The sequence below is a fragment of the Harpia harpyja genome, chromosome Z, assembly GCF_026419915.1.
Source record: "Harpia harpyja isolate bHarHar1 chromosome Z, bHarHar1 primary haplotype, whole genome shotgun sequence".
Classification (NCBI taxonomy): domain Eukaryota; kingdom Metazoa; phylum Chordata; class Aves; order Accipitriformes; family Accipitridae; genus Harpia; species Harpia harpyja.
In genome coordinates this window covers 21872038-21888042 of record NC_068969.1, presented here as the reverse complement: position 1 = coordinate 21888042, position 16005 = coordinate 21872038, and the positions used below count along the sequence as shown (strand labels likewise).

The window sequence follows — 16005 nt, the reverse complement described above, 5'->3', positions numbered from 1 at the left end:
GGAAGAGAAGTTATACTGTGAAAAGGAGAAAAGTATTCCTTTACTAGCACAATATTTGGAAACAAATTAATACATGAAGTACAAAAGCCAAGTTGATAACTAGTATTAGTACTTTACAGAGGAAACTATTGTGTGAGCAATTAAAAGCTATTGAATAAATACTGTCTAAGTATTTGGTAGGACATAATTTTCTTTCATGTCTTGCATGAATGACTTCTTTTTTTATTTTCCTTTTCCCAGACCATTATTTTCCCCATTCTTTTCTGAATAAGGCACACTGTCATTTTTTTCCAGATTTCCAGCTTTTCCTCTTATTAGACTCAGGTTTTCAGATCCTTGGTGCAACAATCTATGTTTTAAAAGATGAGTCCATAGTTACTGAATAAACAAACAAGCCTATGTACCAAGGTTCTATTAAGTGAGTCTACAGAGTATTGTAAGCTAGATATCAGAGCTGTGCCTTGCTGTTTCTCTAAATAAACTCTATAAATATACACATGAAATGTTAGAATTAGAAATGGGCAAGGATGTTGCTTTTTTGCTTGCCAAGCATTTATTGATGTACAGAAAGTTTTATCAAATACAAATGTGCAGCATTTCCATTTTTCCATTTTTCACAGCTGTTCTCTGGATTCAGAAGTAATTTTGTATGTTTTAAAATACTTTGGGGACAATTTTCAATGATGTGCTTTCTTTTCCTATGTTAATTTTCTTAACAGTAGACTAGCAAAAATATTTTTCCTTCATTCCTCAAATTTACTATACCTATGTATATTCTCACTGTGAGTGCTCAACACATTTTGAGGTATGTATGTCGGTGTACTACTGATTAAAACACAGTTAAAAGATTTACAGTGAGACAATACTTTTCCAAAATTTACTTCACCTGTAGTATGGGAGTGGATATCCTTTAGCTGTACAGTTCAGTAGGATTTCTGGATTTGCTGAGCCCATGGAATAAGTGATATCATACGGCTCTTGGATAAAAACAGGACCATGAAGGGTTTCTTCCCCTGTGAAAGACAAACAATAATTTAAGATTAGACATCTTTAGCGTGTCCTTACACATAAGAGTGTCCTTTGGTGTCCTTTGCTTTCGGTCAGAAGTTAAGGTCTGCTATTATATTCAGCAGAGAATCCACCTCCAGACATTTGGCTATTAAAGAGGAAATATTTCAAGCCTGATTGATAATAAAATCGCATATCCCAGGTGCTGGTGATTTATTTTGCAAGTGACAGTGAAGACTAGCTTCTTTGCATATTTCCTATGGAAGCTATATGGCCATTTATTAAATCTCTCCTGTCTACCTCATACTTGTGCTTTAGATCACAGCTGGAAGCAGGAAAGGATGAGATTGTGGCTTTCGGTGTTTGGTGCTTCTACCTCCCTGCTCCGCTGGTGAAGTGGATGCGTCAGCCTCACGTCACCCTTTGGAAGACAGGCAGCTCACTGACTGCGGCCAAACTCTGTCAAGGCAGACATTTCGCTATGGTCCATGAGAGTGCATACCGTGGGAGAGGAAGAGTGAGGACCTCTAGCAGACCTGCAGATAGCTTCTAGATTGAGAGGTACGTCATGGTGGGGCAGTGGTCCTGGGCTTTCCTTTCCTCTGCCATTTGGCCTCTCTGGTGATGGGGTCCAGAAGGTCATATCACAGTCTAAGGGAATCAGTCATTTCCTTCTCTTCTAACCCTTCACATCCTTTGATATATTACTTTTGTAAACTTTAGCTGGCCTGATTTCAGGGTTTTGTTTGTTTTTTTTTGTTTTGCGTCCCCCCCCCCCCCCCCCCCCATTTGGGCCCTTTAAAAACAGAAGTAGCATTAAACAAAGGTTGTTTATTCATCATTTTCACTAGAACCTGTATCCTCCTGGTGACCGACAGAGTCTAATTACAGCATGTAAACACAAGGGGACAACAGCCATGTGGGCTGGTGTGAGACCCATTTGCTTCCTCAACATCTCAGAGGTTCCTGCAAGGAGAACTTTCATGGACATTAAATTATTTTTTCAAAGCTATAACAGAATACTAGTGATAGAACAAATAAATGATCCCAGATCCTTGAATAAAGCTTAGCAACTGGACTTTTCTCCAGTTCTCAGATGTCTTACATGAGTCCAAGAAAGTTTGCAGTACAGTTACACAGCTGGGAAGAAGAGGTATTAACCCCAAAACCTAGTTGCTCTACAGTTGTATTCTGGAAGCAACATAAATGTGGGCAGTAATCATGTCTGATTTTATTCACCTATTTTATCTGCTTGTTGGTAACAAGAGAGGGAAGGTACAACCTATTTCCCAAAGGCCACTGCTTCACCACACCTTGTGTCATTGCTTCAGTCCCCTAGTTGCCAAGTGCAATCCTCTTGCTCTATAGCTCTGTAATTCCTTAGAGGATTTTCTCAGCTGCTACAGATAGGTCTTCCTCTACTGACACCAGCAGAGTCTCCTTCTGCATCCCCAAAGACAATCTGCCGTCCTGACGCATTAACTCAGCGTGCACCCCCAGGCAGTTCCCCAATCTTCGTCCCAGCCAGGTCAGCCCCGGCCGCTGGCACCCTGTCCACCCAAGTGCCTTCTGCAGGGCTATAAGCAACCGCACAGGGTGCACATCAAAAATCAGATCATCTGTATCTGCTACCAGCTGTCTACATATTCATCTCCCTTTGTACTTTTCAGCCACTTCAGTCTATTTCCTCTAAATGTTAAAAAAGCCAGATCAGCATTGTTGTCAGCTTTCATCTTTTTGTGACACTTGCTATTTTTCTGAGAGTCCTAATCCTGGAATTGTATAAATAATTTTTATTGGAAGTAATGAGAATATAATATTTAATTTTTTAAAATATCATTGATTTTTAATCTTTATTTTATATCTGAAATATTTTTAACTAAACCAGAAAAGTTAACAACCCCATCCTGCTAGGAGTAAAATTGTTTTGTACTGATGAATGTAGTCAGACTTTTCTACTTCAGTGGATCTAAAGCAAAGAACATCTGGCAAAACTAGAGAGCGATGAACAAATGAAAATGTTTTATACTTAAGCTTTTTTGACCAGAAGCCTTTTTAAGGATGGCATCTGATAATCACAATGTTTTCTACATATCTTAATCAAGGTGCCCATTCCTATGGGTCTGTTAGCCCAATTTACACTGCATATCCTTCAGAAACTGAGAAAGTCAGCCCAGCTGTGAGTGTGTTCATGAGCAGTACCTGTGAGAAATAGCCTTCAAGAGAATTGGAGTAAAATTCAAAGTAGCAGTCAAAAAAGATTGATTTGTTTTATACCACAATAGCTATTTGGGTAGACACATCTCATTTTAAGAATATCTCATGTTATAAAGGAGATAGCGTGGGCATACTAGAAAGAAAAAATACATCCTCTCAGTTTAGGATATAAAGTAAGTCAGGCTAGTAAAACAGCTGAGATGAACTAGTGGTTTGAAGACAAAATATTAAACTTGGCTGAACATTTTATGTGATGTTACAAGTGACATAACAGACCATAAAATGCAGTAAATCACATAAAACCTATCAATTTCCATAACTTTTTCATTCTATTAAACTTTGCAGACTATAAGCGAACTTAGAGTAGACTCCAAATATTTCATGACTTATCCATAACTAGTGGACACAGGTGAAAACCTCAGAAAATATGAAGCAAACCCAATGAAAGAAGCTGTCGCTCAACTACATTCAAGACATGATAGGGCCTTGATGTTTGCTTTTGGTGGGGTTATTCAAATACCTAAAGATAAGCCTGTATTTCAGCCCTTACTTCTGCCTAGAGCTTAAATTAATTTATTTTTTTTATTCTTTATATTGTGGTTCTGCCAGGGTTCTTTAGTCATAGAGCAAGGTGCTGTAGGAAAAATGAGTAACTCGTATCTTACAGTTCCAACTTTCTGATCAAAAAGGTTACACATCTCCCAATATTGACTGAAGACCCCAAATTATTTTTCCTTTATTTCATACTTTCAGAATCAAATGATTGTAAAGTAAACCAGAACTATTTCTATTTCTCATGGTAGTCTTTCTTGTTGTGGGGAGTAGGGGAGAAGACAGTTTGTTCAGCAAACCATGCAAGGCAAGACAGAATGTCTCTCAGAGATGGTGGCTGGATATAGTTAAATAATCTTTGTTTCTTTTCCTGCTACTCTTCTATTCTTAATCCCTTAACAAATTTTAAGACTTCTTTTTTCACTGTTTCTACAATTGATCACTTGACTTGTCTTTTCTTTGGTAGGAATTTTCTTCCCTTCTGGGTTCATTTACTTAGCCTGTTAGTCATTCTCGTTACCTTCCCAGAACTGCCAGTGAAAAGCTTTTCTAAAGCACCAAAATGACCTAGGGATCATTGCTCCATTTTTAAAATCAATGTAGCTGGGTGGGCCTGAAATTAACAGTGGTGAGCTACCTGATGTACATGAAAATCCCTGGTTTAGCTGATAAAAATATAAATATTTTGGTAAATCTGGATTTAAATTCCCATGATGAGTTCTAAAAGGAATTTAGATCATTTGTCATTTGCAGACTTTTGAACATCTTAGTTCTTGTATCCCCTTTCAGTGTCCTTAATATAGCAGACCCTTATTGCAGTGAATAAGGACACAATAGTTCACATGCACCTTAACAGCTCCTTTACAGTAGACACATTGCAGTCCCTATCACAAAAATATTGTCCATGAATTTCAGTAAAGGTCGTTTCCTGCTGTCATTTTTTTTTCTCTTTAATATCCTTTTCTTGCTGCCTGATCTGCAACAGAGAATAACACCAAATCTCTGAGAAATGATGTGCACTTTCAGAGCCAATGGTGTACTGTGAGTCCATCTCTTATTTATAGAAAAGGTCAGGCTGGTCACTTCTAATTTCCTGATGCATCCTTCTGCGTTTCATAGAGAGAATGGCCATATATTTCTCCCCCATTCTCCACATTCAATCCCAGTCACCATGATTTCTCCAGAGGTACATGAGACAAATGAATCTTTGTAGGACTGTTTACTTTTGTTAAGATTTAAATAATTAAGATTTTTAAAATCTATTGGAATATGAAGATTTGATTAAATGTATCAATTTCATACATGAAACTTGTGTGCGAATCCTCAGCATGGTACTTGAAAGCAAATATAAACTCTTGTTATGAAATGTTTTATAAAAAGTTAAAATGTATTTCTTTATGATACCAAATCAGTTTGATCTCCATAAAGACCATAATTATGCTAGTCTGAATTAAAATCTAAAGTATGAAATGAATCAACATTCCTTTATTCGTTATGTGATACTGTCTTCAGCCAATATAGAGATTAACACAGTGCCAACGGAAGAGGAGGAAGCCTATTTTCTTCATAATTATGTATCAGCAGAGGACATCACAGTGCTTTCCTCTCATTGCTTTATGGGCAATGGTTGCTTATATTGAGCTATGATTTTCATGTCAGATGTAGTCAAAGAGTTTTTGGTTAGTCACAATAAATATTTAAATGCTTATGCACTGTCTCATCCAGACAAGGAGAATGAAACACAAATCTGGAGCCCACACTTAATCAACTTAATTTCCAGCCAAATCCTTCTCCCTCTTCTTTCCTGTTGTCTGACTCTGGCTGGCTTCATATTTAGCTCCTTATGAGGTATCTGCTCAACTGGAAATGCTAGGCAATACAGCCTGAGAGCAATTTAGGCTGGCCAAGCCATACAACCTGAGAGCAATTTAGGCTGGCCAAGACCCAGCCTGTAGCATATGTATAGATAAATTAGTAGGCCAATATTGCAAACCAGCTGACTTTTTTTTTATCCCTTTCCTACCACAGATTTTCCTTTCTATTATGACTTTTTTTGCAAAGTGGAGCCATAATTACTATTACTCAAAATGGATCAGTAATATCAGATAAATTCTGTCTGGTGAAACTGAAGGTGTCCTAGAAACATCATGCTCCGTTTGCAGAGAAAGACCACATAAGGCTTTATGTTTGCCTATGTGAATCAGCTCTGAGCAGGCAAACTCAAGAGGATTCATTGCTCGGGGACCAGAAATGTAAAGTTCTGTTGGTCTGAGAGCTCCAGAGTCTGCAGTATTTGCAGCTTCTGTGATTATTTCTGTTGCTACGATGTTTTGTGGAGCTGCTCAGAGATTAGGAGTCCTTCATGAAGCTGTAGAACAAGGAGCTAGCGGTCCTGCATTGAAGAATCCCAAATAAGTGATGGACTAGGGCAGTTCTTTCCTCGCTTAGACTCGGGCAGTAGGCATGGAGAGGTCATGCTGCTGCCCAGGCAGGTATATATGTAGCCTATCTGTGTATCCTTACTGAAGATCATAAGAATAAAGAAGCCAGAATAATGGTAAAACCTATACTCTAAAAACCTTTTAAATGCAAAACTGCTATAATTCACATAAGCAAACCAGATAAGGAGGAATTTATCCAGGCTATTAAGTTCCAGGAAGGCTGTAAATTCCAGGGGTAGTGAGTTTCTAATGAATCTTTCTTAATGTGCCTTAGATAGAGCCTCATATCTGATCCAAAACATTAATATGACTTTATGGGCCAAAGATGACACCTGATTAAGAGGCCTCTTTTAAATCAGCTTGATAGTAAAACGCCTGTCAGTTCTAGCAAAAAAGATGGGACAGGTGAGTTAGAGACTTCCCCCTTGTAATGACAGCATGGGTAGAAAAAATATGAAAAATCCCAAATGACTTCAAAATCTGTTTAATTTTCTTCACAGCTGAAGACATTGGTAAGTTTTAATTGGCAGAGGGGGAATTTATAGGACCCACAGATTTTTAAATATGGAGTCTTTCCCTGCAAATAACATTAGGGCTTTTGATTGAATCTTGTCAGGAGCAGAACGGAATTATTATTTTCCTCATCAAAAGCCTGGACCAGATAGCTCAAGGACTTTAAAAGGAGCATGACAGATGCAAAACGAGAGGTAAAGGATGAGACCCTGTTTGCTAACAGGAAAGCATAAAGTAACACACATCAGTTCAAGGAATCAGATATTAACGCTGAAAAGAGAAGATGGGAAAAGCAGAAGCAGGAAAGGGATATGAAAGCATTCTGTAAAAACGACTTGTCAGTAGTACAGGCAATGGGAGGCAGGCTTCCCTCCTCTCCCTCTCAATGACGTTCCGTTCTCAATCAGAGTGTGAAGCAGGAGACGTATACAGAGATGGGGAGATTAGAAGAGATGTTATAGGTTTGAGCAGGCAGAAGCAACCTAAAGCCTGTAGGATTTTCCCAAAGGGCCTTCAACTTTCATGTGTTTTCTCCATTCAGACATTGATATACAGAACTCCAGAGACACAGGGCTCCTTTCAAGTTTCAGCTTCTATTGAAAAAGTCAAACTGGGAGTAGTGGTGGAATTCCACATTGTCTCTGTCATCAGACACCAAAACCAGAAAGACACTTAGCTAACTGATGTAGGGAGAAAGGTAGGCATTGAGGAGGTGCGCAGGGTGAAATCCTGGCCCTACTGAAGTCGCAGAAACTCTCGGTAATGTATTGAAACTTGGCACTCGAGCCCAAGTTTTATGTACGAAGCTGTCTCTAAAATGACAGTCAACAGTGCCAGGCGTCCCTTTCATCTGGGACACAGTAGGCTAGCAATGCCTTTTCCTTGCAGATTTGAAAAATAGCAAGGGTAAGCAGATGAAAGGAGGCCTGGCTGTGAACCTGCGATTTCCCAGCGGCGGGGGAAATCCCGTCATTTGGAGCCGTCACCCCACGCGCCTGCCTTGCTTTGTCCCCTTTTCCCACGCATGGTGCATGGAGGTTGCCTGCGGCTCACCCAGATTTGAGTTTGGAGACGTAACTTTCAAGACCAGAATAGTTAGGGCTCCTCCAGCCCTGGCAAATGGCACAGAAATGTTAATTGTCTTCAGTGAAAACAATTCTGTATCCCCTAAATTTTATTGCTGGAAAAATTATTCAAATATTCCAGTATTTTTCCTAATATTTAAACATAACCTGTATGGTGGTATAAGCAGGGTGATCTGAGGCTAATGTGGCAAGCAATGCACTCAGGTTGTATACTAACTGCACATTTTCCTGAAGTACTTGGGTGTGTAAACAAATAATAAAAGTATAAAATATGACTTTAATTACTAATATAACCAGCTGTCAGGATTGCCAGCATCTAGCATATAAAATTAGGGTGTAAGATATCACAAGTAATAATTAAGGAAATATTATGCAAAACCTACCATATTCTTGAATCGTGAGCCTTTTTCAATTAAATATATATATTGACAAAAGATTTTGTCAAAATGTGTTTTCAAACATTTTTAAACAGTTCTATTATAATAACCAGTATTGCTTCAACACTTTGAGCTAACTTTCTGTGAATATAATTGGGTATCAGTGAATTTATTACCCGTCTGCATTTTGGTCTAACAGATACACACATTCTAATTCCAAAATAATTAACGATAGATCTCGAAATGCCAAAATGTGATATTTCTCATAATACCATACTGAGTAGAGCAATCAAACTCTTCCTTCAGATTTATGTGATACTAACTGCATTCAATACAAAAACAAAATATTCCCTAAAGATTCCAGACCAGAAGTTCAAGCTACAGTGAAGGAAAATTGCTCATAATTGATGCATTCTGGATAGCATTCAATGGAGCTTCACTAATTTACACTTTTGGCTACAGATGAACACAAGTTTATGAACAATTCATTGTGGAGATACATGTAAAGGTATGATAGCCTGAATAGGTATAGGGGCTATAAATACACCAATGTGTGAGCTGTATTAATAATGTAATATCTTATGAAAAATTAAAAAAATGTGTGAGTAACAATGCTAGAATTACTAACTGTATATGACTTCATTGGCTTTATGGAAGGATATTCTGAAGACTTTTGTGCTATTGTGCAAGATGTAGGCAAGATAAAGGAAGCCTTTTCATTTGTGCAGGTGATTTGTTTTATGTCATGAACTTGGTCATGTCCTTCAGATACAGAACTATTGTGGAACAGACATCTAATTATGGAGACAAATATCCACAATGAAGTTAGAGGGATGTGTCTTTATGATGTATAGTAATCCTGACGTGCACTCTTCTCAATGAAATTTCATTAGTTTTTGTGTTACTAGACAAGATGAATAAATAATAATGAACCTTTTCCAATCTACTGCACAAGCATTTTGTTCACTGTAATTTCAGTTATAAGTGAGACCTAGATTTGATGACAGATACTGTTTGCTGCATTGTACTGTTGTAATATTCATTTGGCACTGTTGCCAAACTGACTGAAGGCTTAATTCAATAATTTACAATACAGGAAAAGATAACAGCTATATCATTTAATATCCTGCCAGTTAAATAAATCCAGCACTTTGTTTCCCTGTAACTTTTTTTTGTGCAAAACCTAACTGTGCTTTACTGTCTTAGGAGGATGATGATTAATTAAGCTCAGATAATTTTTGCCACTGCTAGTGTTGATCAGCTCTGGGGTTTTGGGTGATGACTCCAAAACTCCACTGCAACTATTGATAGATGCTCTGTAGAGGGGGGAGAGAGTGAAACACTGGCTTGAATGAGCATATAACAATATGGCAAGCTACAGTTCTGCTTATACTCAAAACAGGAAAAGAAAAAAAAAAAAAAAAAGGTCTGTGACAATTTCTTCCAGCCTTTAAACTCCATTTCAGACCCACTTCAGTCTTTTCATTAAGCATCTTGCTTTGCAGCCCTGCACTCCCATCCAGTGACTCTGGAGACAGAGGGAGACAACAGGGAATTGCTCCATCGCCTCCTTCCTCTAGATCCTGAGCAAGCCTAGAGGGAGAAATAGTTCTGTCTCTCTTTTCTCTCTTTTTCTATCTTAGGATAAGCCATGTGAGTGGTTTCAAGGAGTTAGACTGAAAAGCCGTACTCCTCTGCACCCCTGTTCTTGGCTAGCCTGAGGTATCTGGGATGATCAAGCCTTTTAATCCTCAAGTTCTTTTACACAAATCATCAGTTTTCATGGCACCCCTCTTCTTGCCCCATGGTAGAAAGACTTGGGGAATCTGTTGGAAAAATACTATCAAATACAACTGAATTTACTAGGACTTTTTTTTTTTTTTAGTTTTATTTTATTTCTCCAGTGTGACTGTAATTTCAGTATAGCAAATATGCAGCAGACTGATGAATGCTGAGTTTGGCTCATGTTTTTATGTTAGGCAATGGATCAACCCCTACTGAACAAAGTATAAGCAACTGATACTCCATTTTTTCTTAGTCTTCTCTGTGTGTGAAACACGGTACTATGTAACATATATTTATCCTATACTTACGTGTGTATATAAATGTATAGTACATATACATCCTCTCAAGCACTTAGACAGACATGTACTCACACACACTCTATAAGGAAAGAGGGAAGAGATCTGCTAAGAACGTCTCTTTGCTCTTCTATTTATATTGACTGCATACTATCCAATAAATTATAATTGGTGTATTAAATACTTTGGTGTTTGAAAACCGTACCAGTTCAGTGTGCAATAGGTACTGGATACTGATGACAGCTGCATTATTTTTAGGCAGATAGATAGTAGCAAAGATCCAGCCACATTGGAACGAAAAAGAAATTATGAAAAAGGCTCGTCTGCAAATACTTGGAATATACTAAAGCAAACAATGATTCCTCTTTTGTTTCCAGAGGGCACACTTCATAATTCCCATTTATATTCAACAGGAAACATGTCGTAATGTGAAGTAGTATTTTGGTTTTTGCAGTATTATGAGTCCCAGATCTTGTAGAAAGCTAGATACAATCACCATTATAGGGGACTTAAATTGCAGGTGGATGTTTAAGCTCTGTGTACATGTTATTTAAATTTTACTTATTTACTTTGAATAACTGGAAGGAAATGGCTCTTCATAGATGCTTGCTTTTCCCACTAGCACTTAAATAACAGACATGAATACAGCTAGTCAGGAACTAGCTGTAAGAATTTGACATCAGAAATGATTTTGTGTGTAGATAGAAAGGTTTATATTCTGGAATAACACTTAGAAATAATAGAGATCATGAAGATAATAGAAAAACATGTGGAGAGAATTTATTTTTGTAGTCCAGATTACTACCACGGCAAAAATCCTTAGGACACAGGAAGACCTGATATAGAAATTTCAGGCTGCCACCTACTTCTTGCTTTCAGATGATTGATAATTTGGGAATAAAATCTTGGAAAATAAATCATCTTAAGCAATTAAGGTAATGTCAAACCAGGCAAGATTAAAAAGGTCTTTATTTTCTTACATATAATTGAAGAGGAACGCAAGAGATATTTATAACATTTTAAACCTAAGGCAGATCCTGATTTAAATTAGATTAATCAGGCAGGATATTATCGAAATATTTATCGTATTGACTGACTGATTTACATATGCTTGTCGTCACAGTATTGACATCTATTTAGTAGATTGAAACTAAATTTGGAACTTAAAAAAATAGTCTTTCTTGACCAAAAATCAGGTACAGTCCATTGCAAAATTGACTATCAGCTAGTGAAGAAACTCAAGGGTCAAGCAGAAATGTCTCTTCGTTTTCCCGCTTAGCCTTTTGTATTGCCATACAAATAGAGAACAGCTGCCTGGTGTGTGGTGTATGGCACACTTCTCTGCTCCCAAGGGATTTTGCTCGATTGTGTCCACTATCCTGACTGGAAAAATCATCCCAGTTCAGCTATTCTTTGGGCACTGCCTGTAGTCTAGAAGTAGAGGAATATGCAATGTAGAATTCAAGCTATGTGCTATGTCTTGCTCTTACAGTCGTCTTTAGGTGTCTACTTTTGGCTGACCGTCATGTCATCAGACGGATGCACCTTTAATCTGAGCCAGCATGGCTGTTTTGATGAGATGTACTTTCTTGTGCAGCATCACCTGCAGATCTGCCTCACCCTTAGAATATTTATGTTTCATTATTATTTTGGCATCCTGGCAAAAAAAATTCATGACTATCATATGCAGCAGAAGGGAAATAGCGATTTAAACAGTCTGTATCTCAGAAAAATCTGGTTGGGATTTCATGGAGCATAGCTTTACCATTAGAAACCTACTGCATTTCAGAAACCTGCTAAAAACAGTGAGGTGCAATAGCTCCCCATGAAAGGTCATCATAATCCTCTATCGTGGAAAATATTAGGCAACCAAAATATAATTAACATTGTATATTTTGTTATTGTGTCAAGCACTGAAAGCTCCCAGGCACTTTTAAAATAAATAGAATAAACGGTGATAAATGAAACTGAACTCTGTTGAATATCATCAACTAAGATCTGCTTTATTACTGGCAATTAAACAGTGAAAGTCAAAACACAAGCTATCATTATCACTCATTGATTAAAAACCAGTTAGAACATTGCGTTTCGAACTAACCTACCGCTTTGCTCGTTATGCATTTCAGCATGAGCAACAGCACAATATTTCAGAAATAATTAGGAACACAGCATAAGCGATCAGTGCTAATGTTCTTGAATAAAATTGCCAAAGCAAATTATTATAGATCAGCCAAAAGGCACTATTTGAAGCCATCATCTTTTGTGACTATTTAATATCTTCATGATGATCTTTCTCTGAGCAAACACAAATGAAGTTAAAGTCTTTTCAGTAATAGCATCCTAAAATTCAGCAGAAGCCACAAACGTAACTTTGTAAATGCTCTTTTTTTGGAAAATAACTGCTAGCAATTGAGTTGCTCAGGCAATTTTTGTCTGTAGTCTCTGTTTTAAAGGAGCTAATATCAACATTTCTGATGTACGGCAAGCTGGGAATGTCTCACTGTCAAATTACTGTTCTTTTCCATTCAAGTAAAAAATGACCTTTATCCAATCTAGTCTCAAAAAAATGACAGCATAAATAGCAAAACAAAACCCAACTGAAAGGAGAAAAAAAAATGCAGGCTGGTAGGGCTGCACTGAAATTCTGCTTTGGAGCAGAGACAGAAAGGGAAGGGCTCAGCAGGCAGGGCTAACCTGACCAGGGCAGGGCTTGGAGCCAGGTCTACGTGAAATGGAAAGGTTGCTGGCCATATCAGCAGGCTGAAAAACCTGGGGAAAATTGGAAAAGTGGAGAGACCTACCGTTATACCTGTAAGGCAGTCCCTTTTTTCCTTCTGATGTCGATGTTTGACATCATTTCAAAGCTATACTGTTATAAGCAGCAGTAGTCCAAAATAGAGTTTTCTTCAGGTGTCCCTGTGAATTTTTCCTGAGGCATTCACTCCAGAGAAAAGCCTGTAGAGTGTGGGATGATATGCCACCTGGGGAGATTTTGTGTGATTTTTCCTCCTGTGTCTCTTGTGCATATGTTTCCAGAGGGAAACCAGAACCAGAAATGCTTTTTGTAAGCAGATAAGAAAAATCCCGTATCTCTGGTACCTGCTCAATCGCCAGCGCCAGTTTAGCTGGCTGATACCTCGTTACCCTCTTCACTGCTTCCTTTTATCTCTACTTTCATTATTTGTTGTAATCTGGCAATTTTAAGAAAAAGGAATGATTTATTAATAAAAAATACTTCTGTTTTCATCTAGATCTGAAAAGCTGTAATTTCAGATCAAGTCTTTGCCTACGTTATCATCAAATTGTTTTGCAAAACCACTTTTCCAGCTGGGATTTACACTGATCCCTCTAGGCTACTGTATTTAATGTTTCAGGCACACATTGGTTTCTACGCTTGCCCATTATTTCATTTAAACTCCTTGTTTTTTAAGAAGCTCACAAAACCTAATCTAAGCCTTATGCCTTCTCCCCATCTGGAAACCTTACAGAAAGGACAGTATGAGTGCCGTCAGAAGAAATGAGTCCAGGCTTAGGACCTCCTTATGCTTATCTCAGTCCATTGAATTCCCTGTAATTTTGTACAATTTCACTGCTTGGGCTGGAAACAGAAATAGAGATCAGGCAATCTACATTTTGAATAGCCTGATGGAAGCTTTAGTGCGGGGACAATAATGAAATGCAGGGAAAACATTTCATATGTATTACTTTTCAGTAATTTTTCTCTAATCCCAAAATCACAAAAATGCTGTAATTCTGCAGAAATCTTGCATACTTGGATTCCATATTTTTCCTAGCTACAGTAGGAACTGATAACAGGCTGCTAAATTACTGCTTAATAAAGCACTAAATGAGTGCCATCTAAGATAACGGGGCATTAAATGACGACTATTCAGGGAAAAAGTAGAAGTGCAGAAAGAACTGCAAGAGGACTCTCTGCATAGAGGGAAATTGGATTAGTCATCTCATCTATGCCAGTGGTGAAATTCAAACTGAAGCAGATTTGAAAAAAAGGAAGGAGGCTTGATGTGCCAAAGGAAGAAGTACACTCAATGTGGGAGCTGCTTCTCATCACGGTGAACTTGAGCTGGGGCAGAGAGTATTCCAATTATGGGGATAATGTGAGGAGTAAAATGTAATAAATGCAAAGACAAAATACAATAAACTGCAAAGGCAAAATCCAAAAAGCATTAGATACATAAAGATGATATTAGAAATAAAAATAAATCAAAAGAGATAGAGGTGGTGGAGAATTTCAGGTTGTAAAGACAAAAGGCCAGGTGTTACTTGAATTCAGGCTCTTGATCCCCTGATTTCAATGGGGTTTAGGTATTTAAGTACCTGTCCTTCCCATAAGGGTTAGGGGCCTGGTCAAAACCAGTGGAAAGGCACCACAAAGGTCTAGGAGAGACTGCTTTGTTTCAGTCCATACATCACAGTCTGGTGTCATCCATCTACAGGAAAGGTTGTCCCAGAAGGCTGAGAACATATTTGCTTGACTTGTAGTAGTTGGAAAATTGTATCATCTTGACTGATACTTAATGTGCCTGCTGTGTAGTATCACCAGTAGAGTTATGACAAACCGTCTGAAGGCCATATTTCTGGGGAATGACATAATCAATGATAGATACTGCTCTAATTTAGGTAGGTTTAGTGTGCAGAGTTTTAAAGGAAAGAAAGTAGGGTATTGCATGTTTCCTCTCCTCTATAATTGTATCCGACTGAATTTACAACGTGTCTTGTTTTAACGCCTGTATTTTCTGCTTGCTAGTATCTTCACGTCTCTATTATCTTGAAAACTATATGGACATTTTAGTAAAATGTCAGTGCGATATAACATATTGTTGTTTTATTATTTTGACTTGCAGTGAACATCTAGCTTTGGGCTGACAAAAGTGTTCTTTTCTCAACTTCTCTCTATAAATTAGTTATGCATAGGCACAGTGCAGTACCTTACACGTATCAGACTGTGACATAAAATCTTGAATCAGGTTAAGTTTCCTTAAAATAGATATGAATTTCTGTTGATTTTTCAAATCATGTGGTTTAGATTTTTAGCCAAAACTGTAAACCCAAGCTATTTTAAGGCATAAAACGTGAATGGGGCTGGATTCTGTTCGTAGGATTTCATTCTTTTACATACAAATGTTAGGTGCTTACCTTTCAGGTCAGTCTTGATCTGTAAAACACAGTAACATTTAAAAAAATTTCAGGACCTGGGCATTTAACTTGTGAAAGAATTAAATTCAAATCTTCAAAACTTTTGATCTGCAGCTATCTGTCCCTGGAGGTGTTCAAAGCTTGTAGACATGCGGGTGGTTTACATGAAAGCTTACCCAGCTCCTAAAGTTGTTCTTCTGTACATCTCCAGAAATTATCAATTTAAACATTATGTCATAGAAAGTCTCGAAAATAGATGTGGAATCAAAAATTAACCTGGAATCCAAATAAACTTCATGTGGTTTCACATTTTATAAGGGGTGCTTATTTATGATTTGTTATAAAAGCAGACTTCCAAGTGCAATAATAAAACCGGGTTTGTTGTTTGCTTTCTCTACTTTGAAATGTGGTTCAATAATATGGAGGTATTCCCATTCCCCAGATCTCACTGCATGCTTTTAGTGTTACATGGTTCTTCTTAGACTCTCTAAAGAGAAGACATTGTTGTTACCGGTCAGTAAGCCTTGCAAGCCAGTGGCATCTTTGGGAATAAAACCTGTTTCAATTTGTAATC

General features: G+C 37.7%; 1 protein-coding gene across 4 annotated transcripts in view; it reads right to left on the bottom strand.

Annotated features, from left to right (window-relative positions):
- CNTN6 (contactin 6) overlaps positions 1–16005 on the bottom strand; it is a 150768-nt gene that overhangs the window by 91072 nt on the left and 43691 nt on the right. For all 4 annotated transcript variants that reach the window (XM_052778388.1, XM_052778389.1, XM_052778391.1 and 1 more), the window contains exon 3: positions 887–1013. In XM_052778388.1, coding sequence (XP_052634348.1) covers positions 887–1013 — 127 coding nt within the window. The remainder of the gene's footprint in view (positions 1–886; positions 1014–16005) is intronic.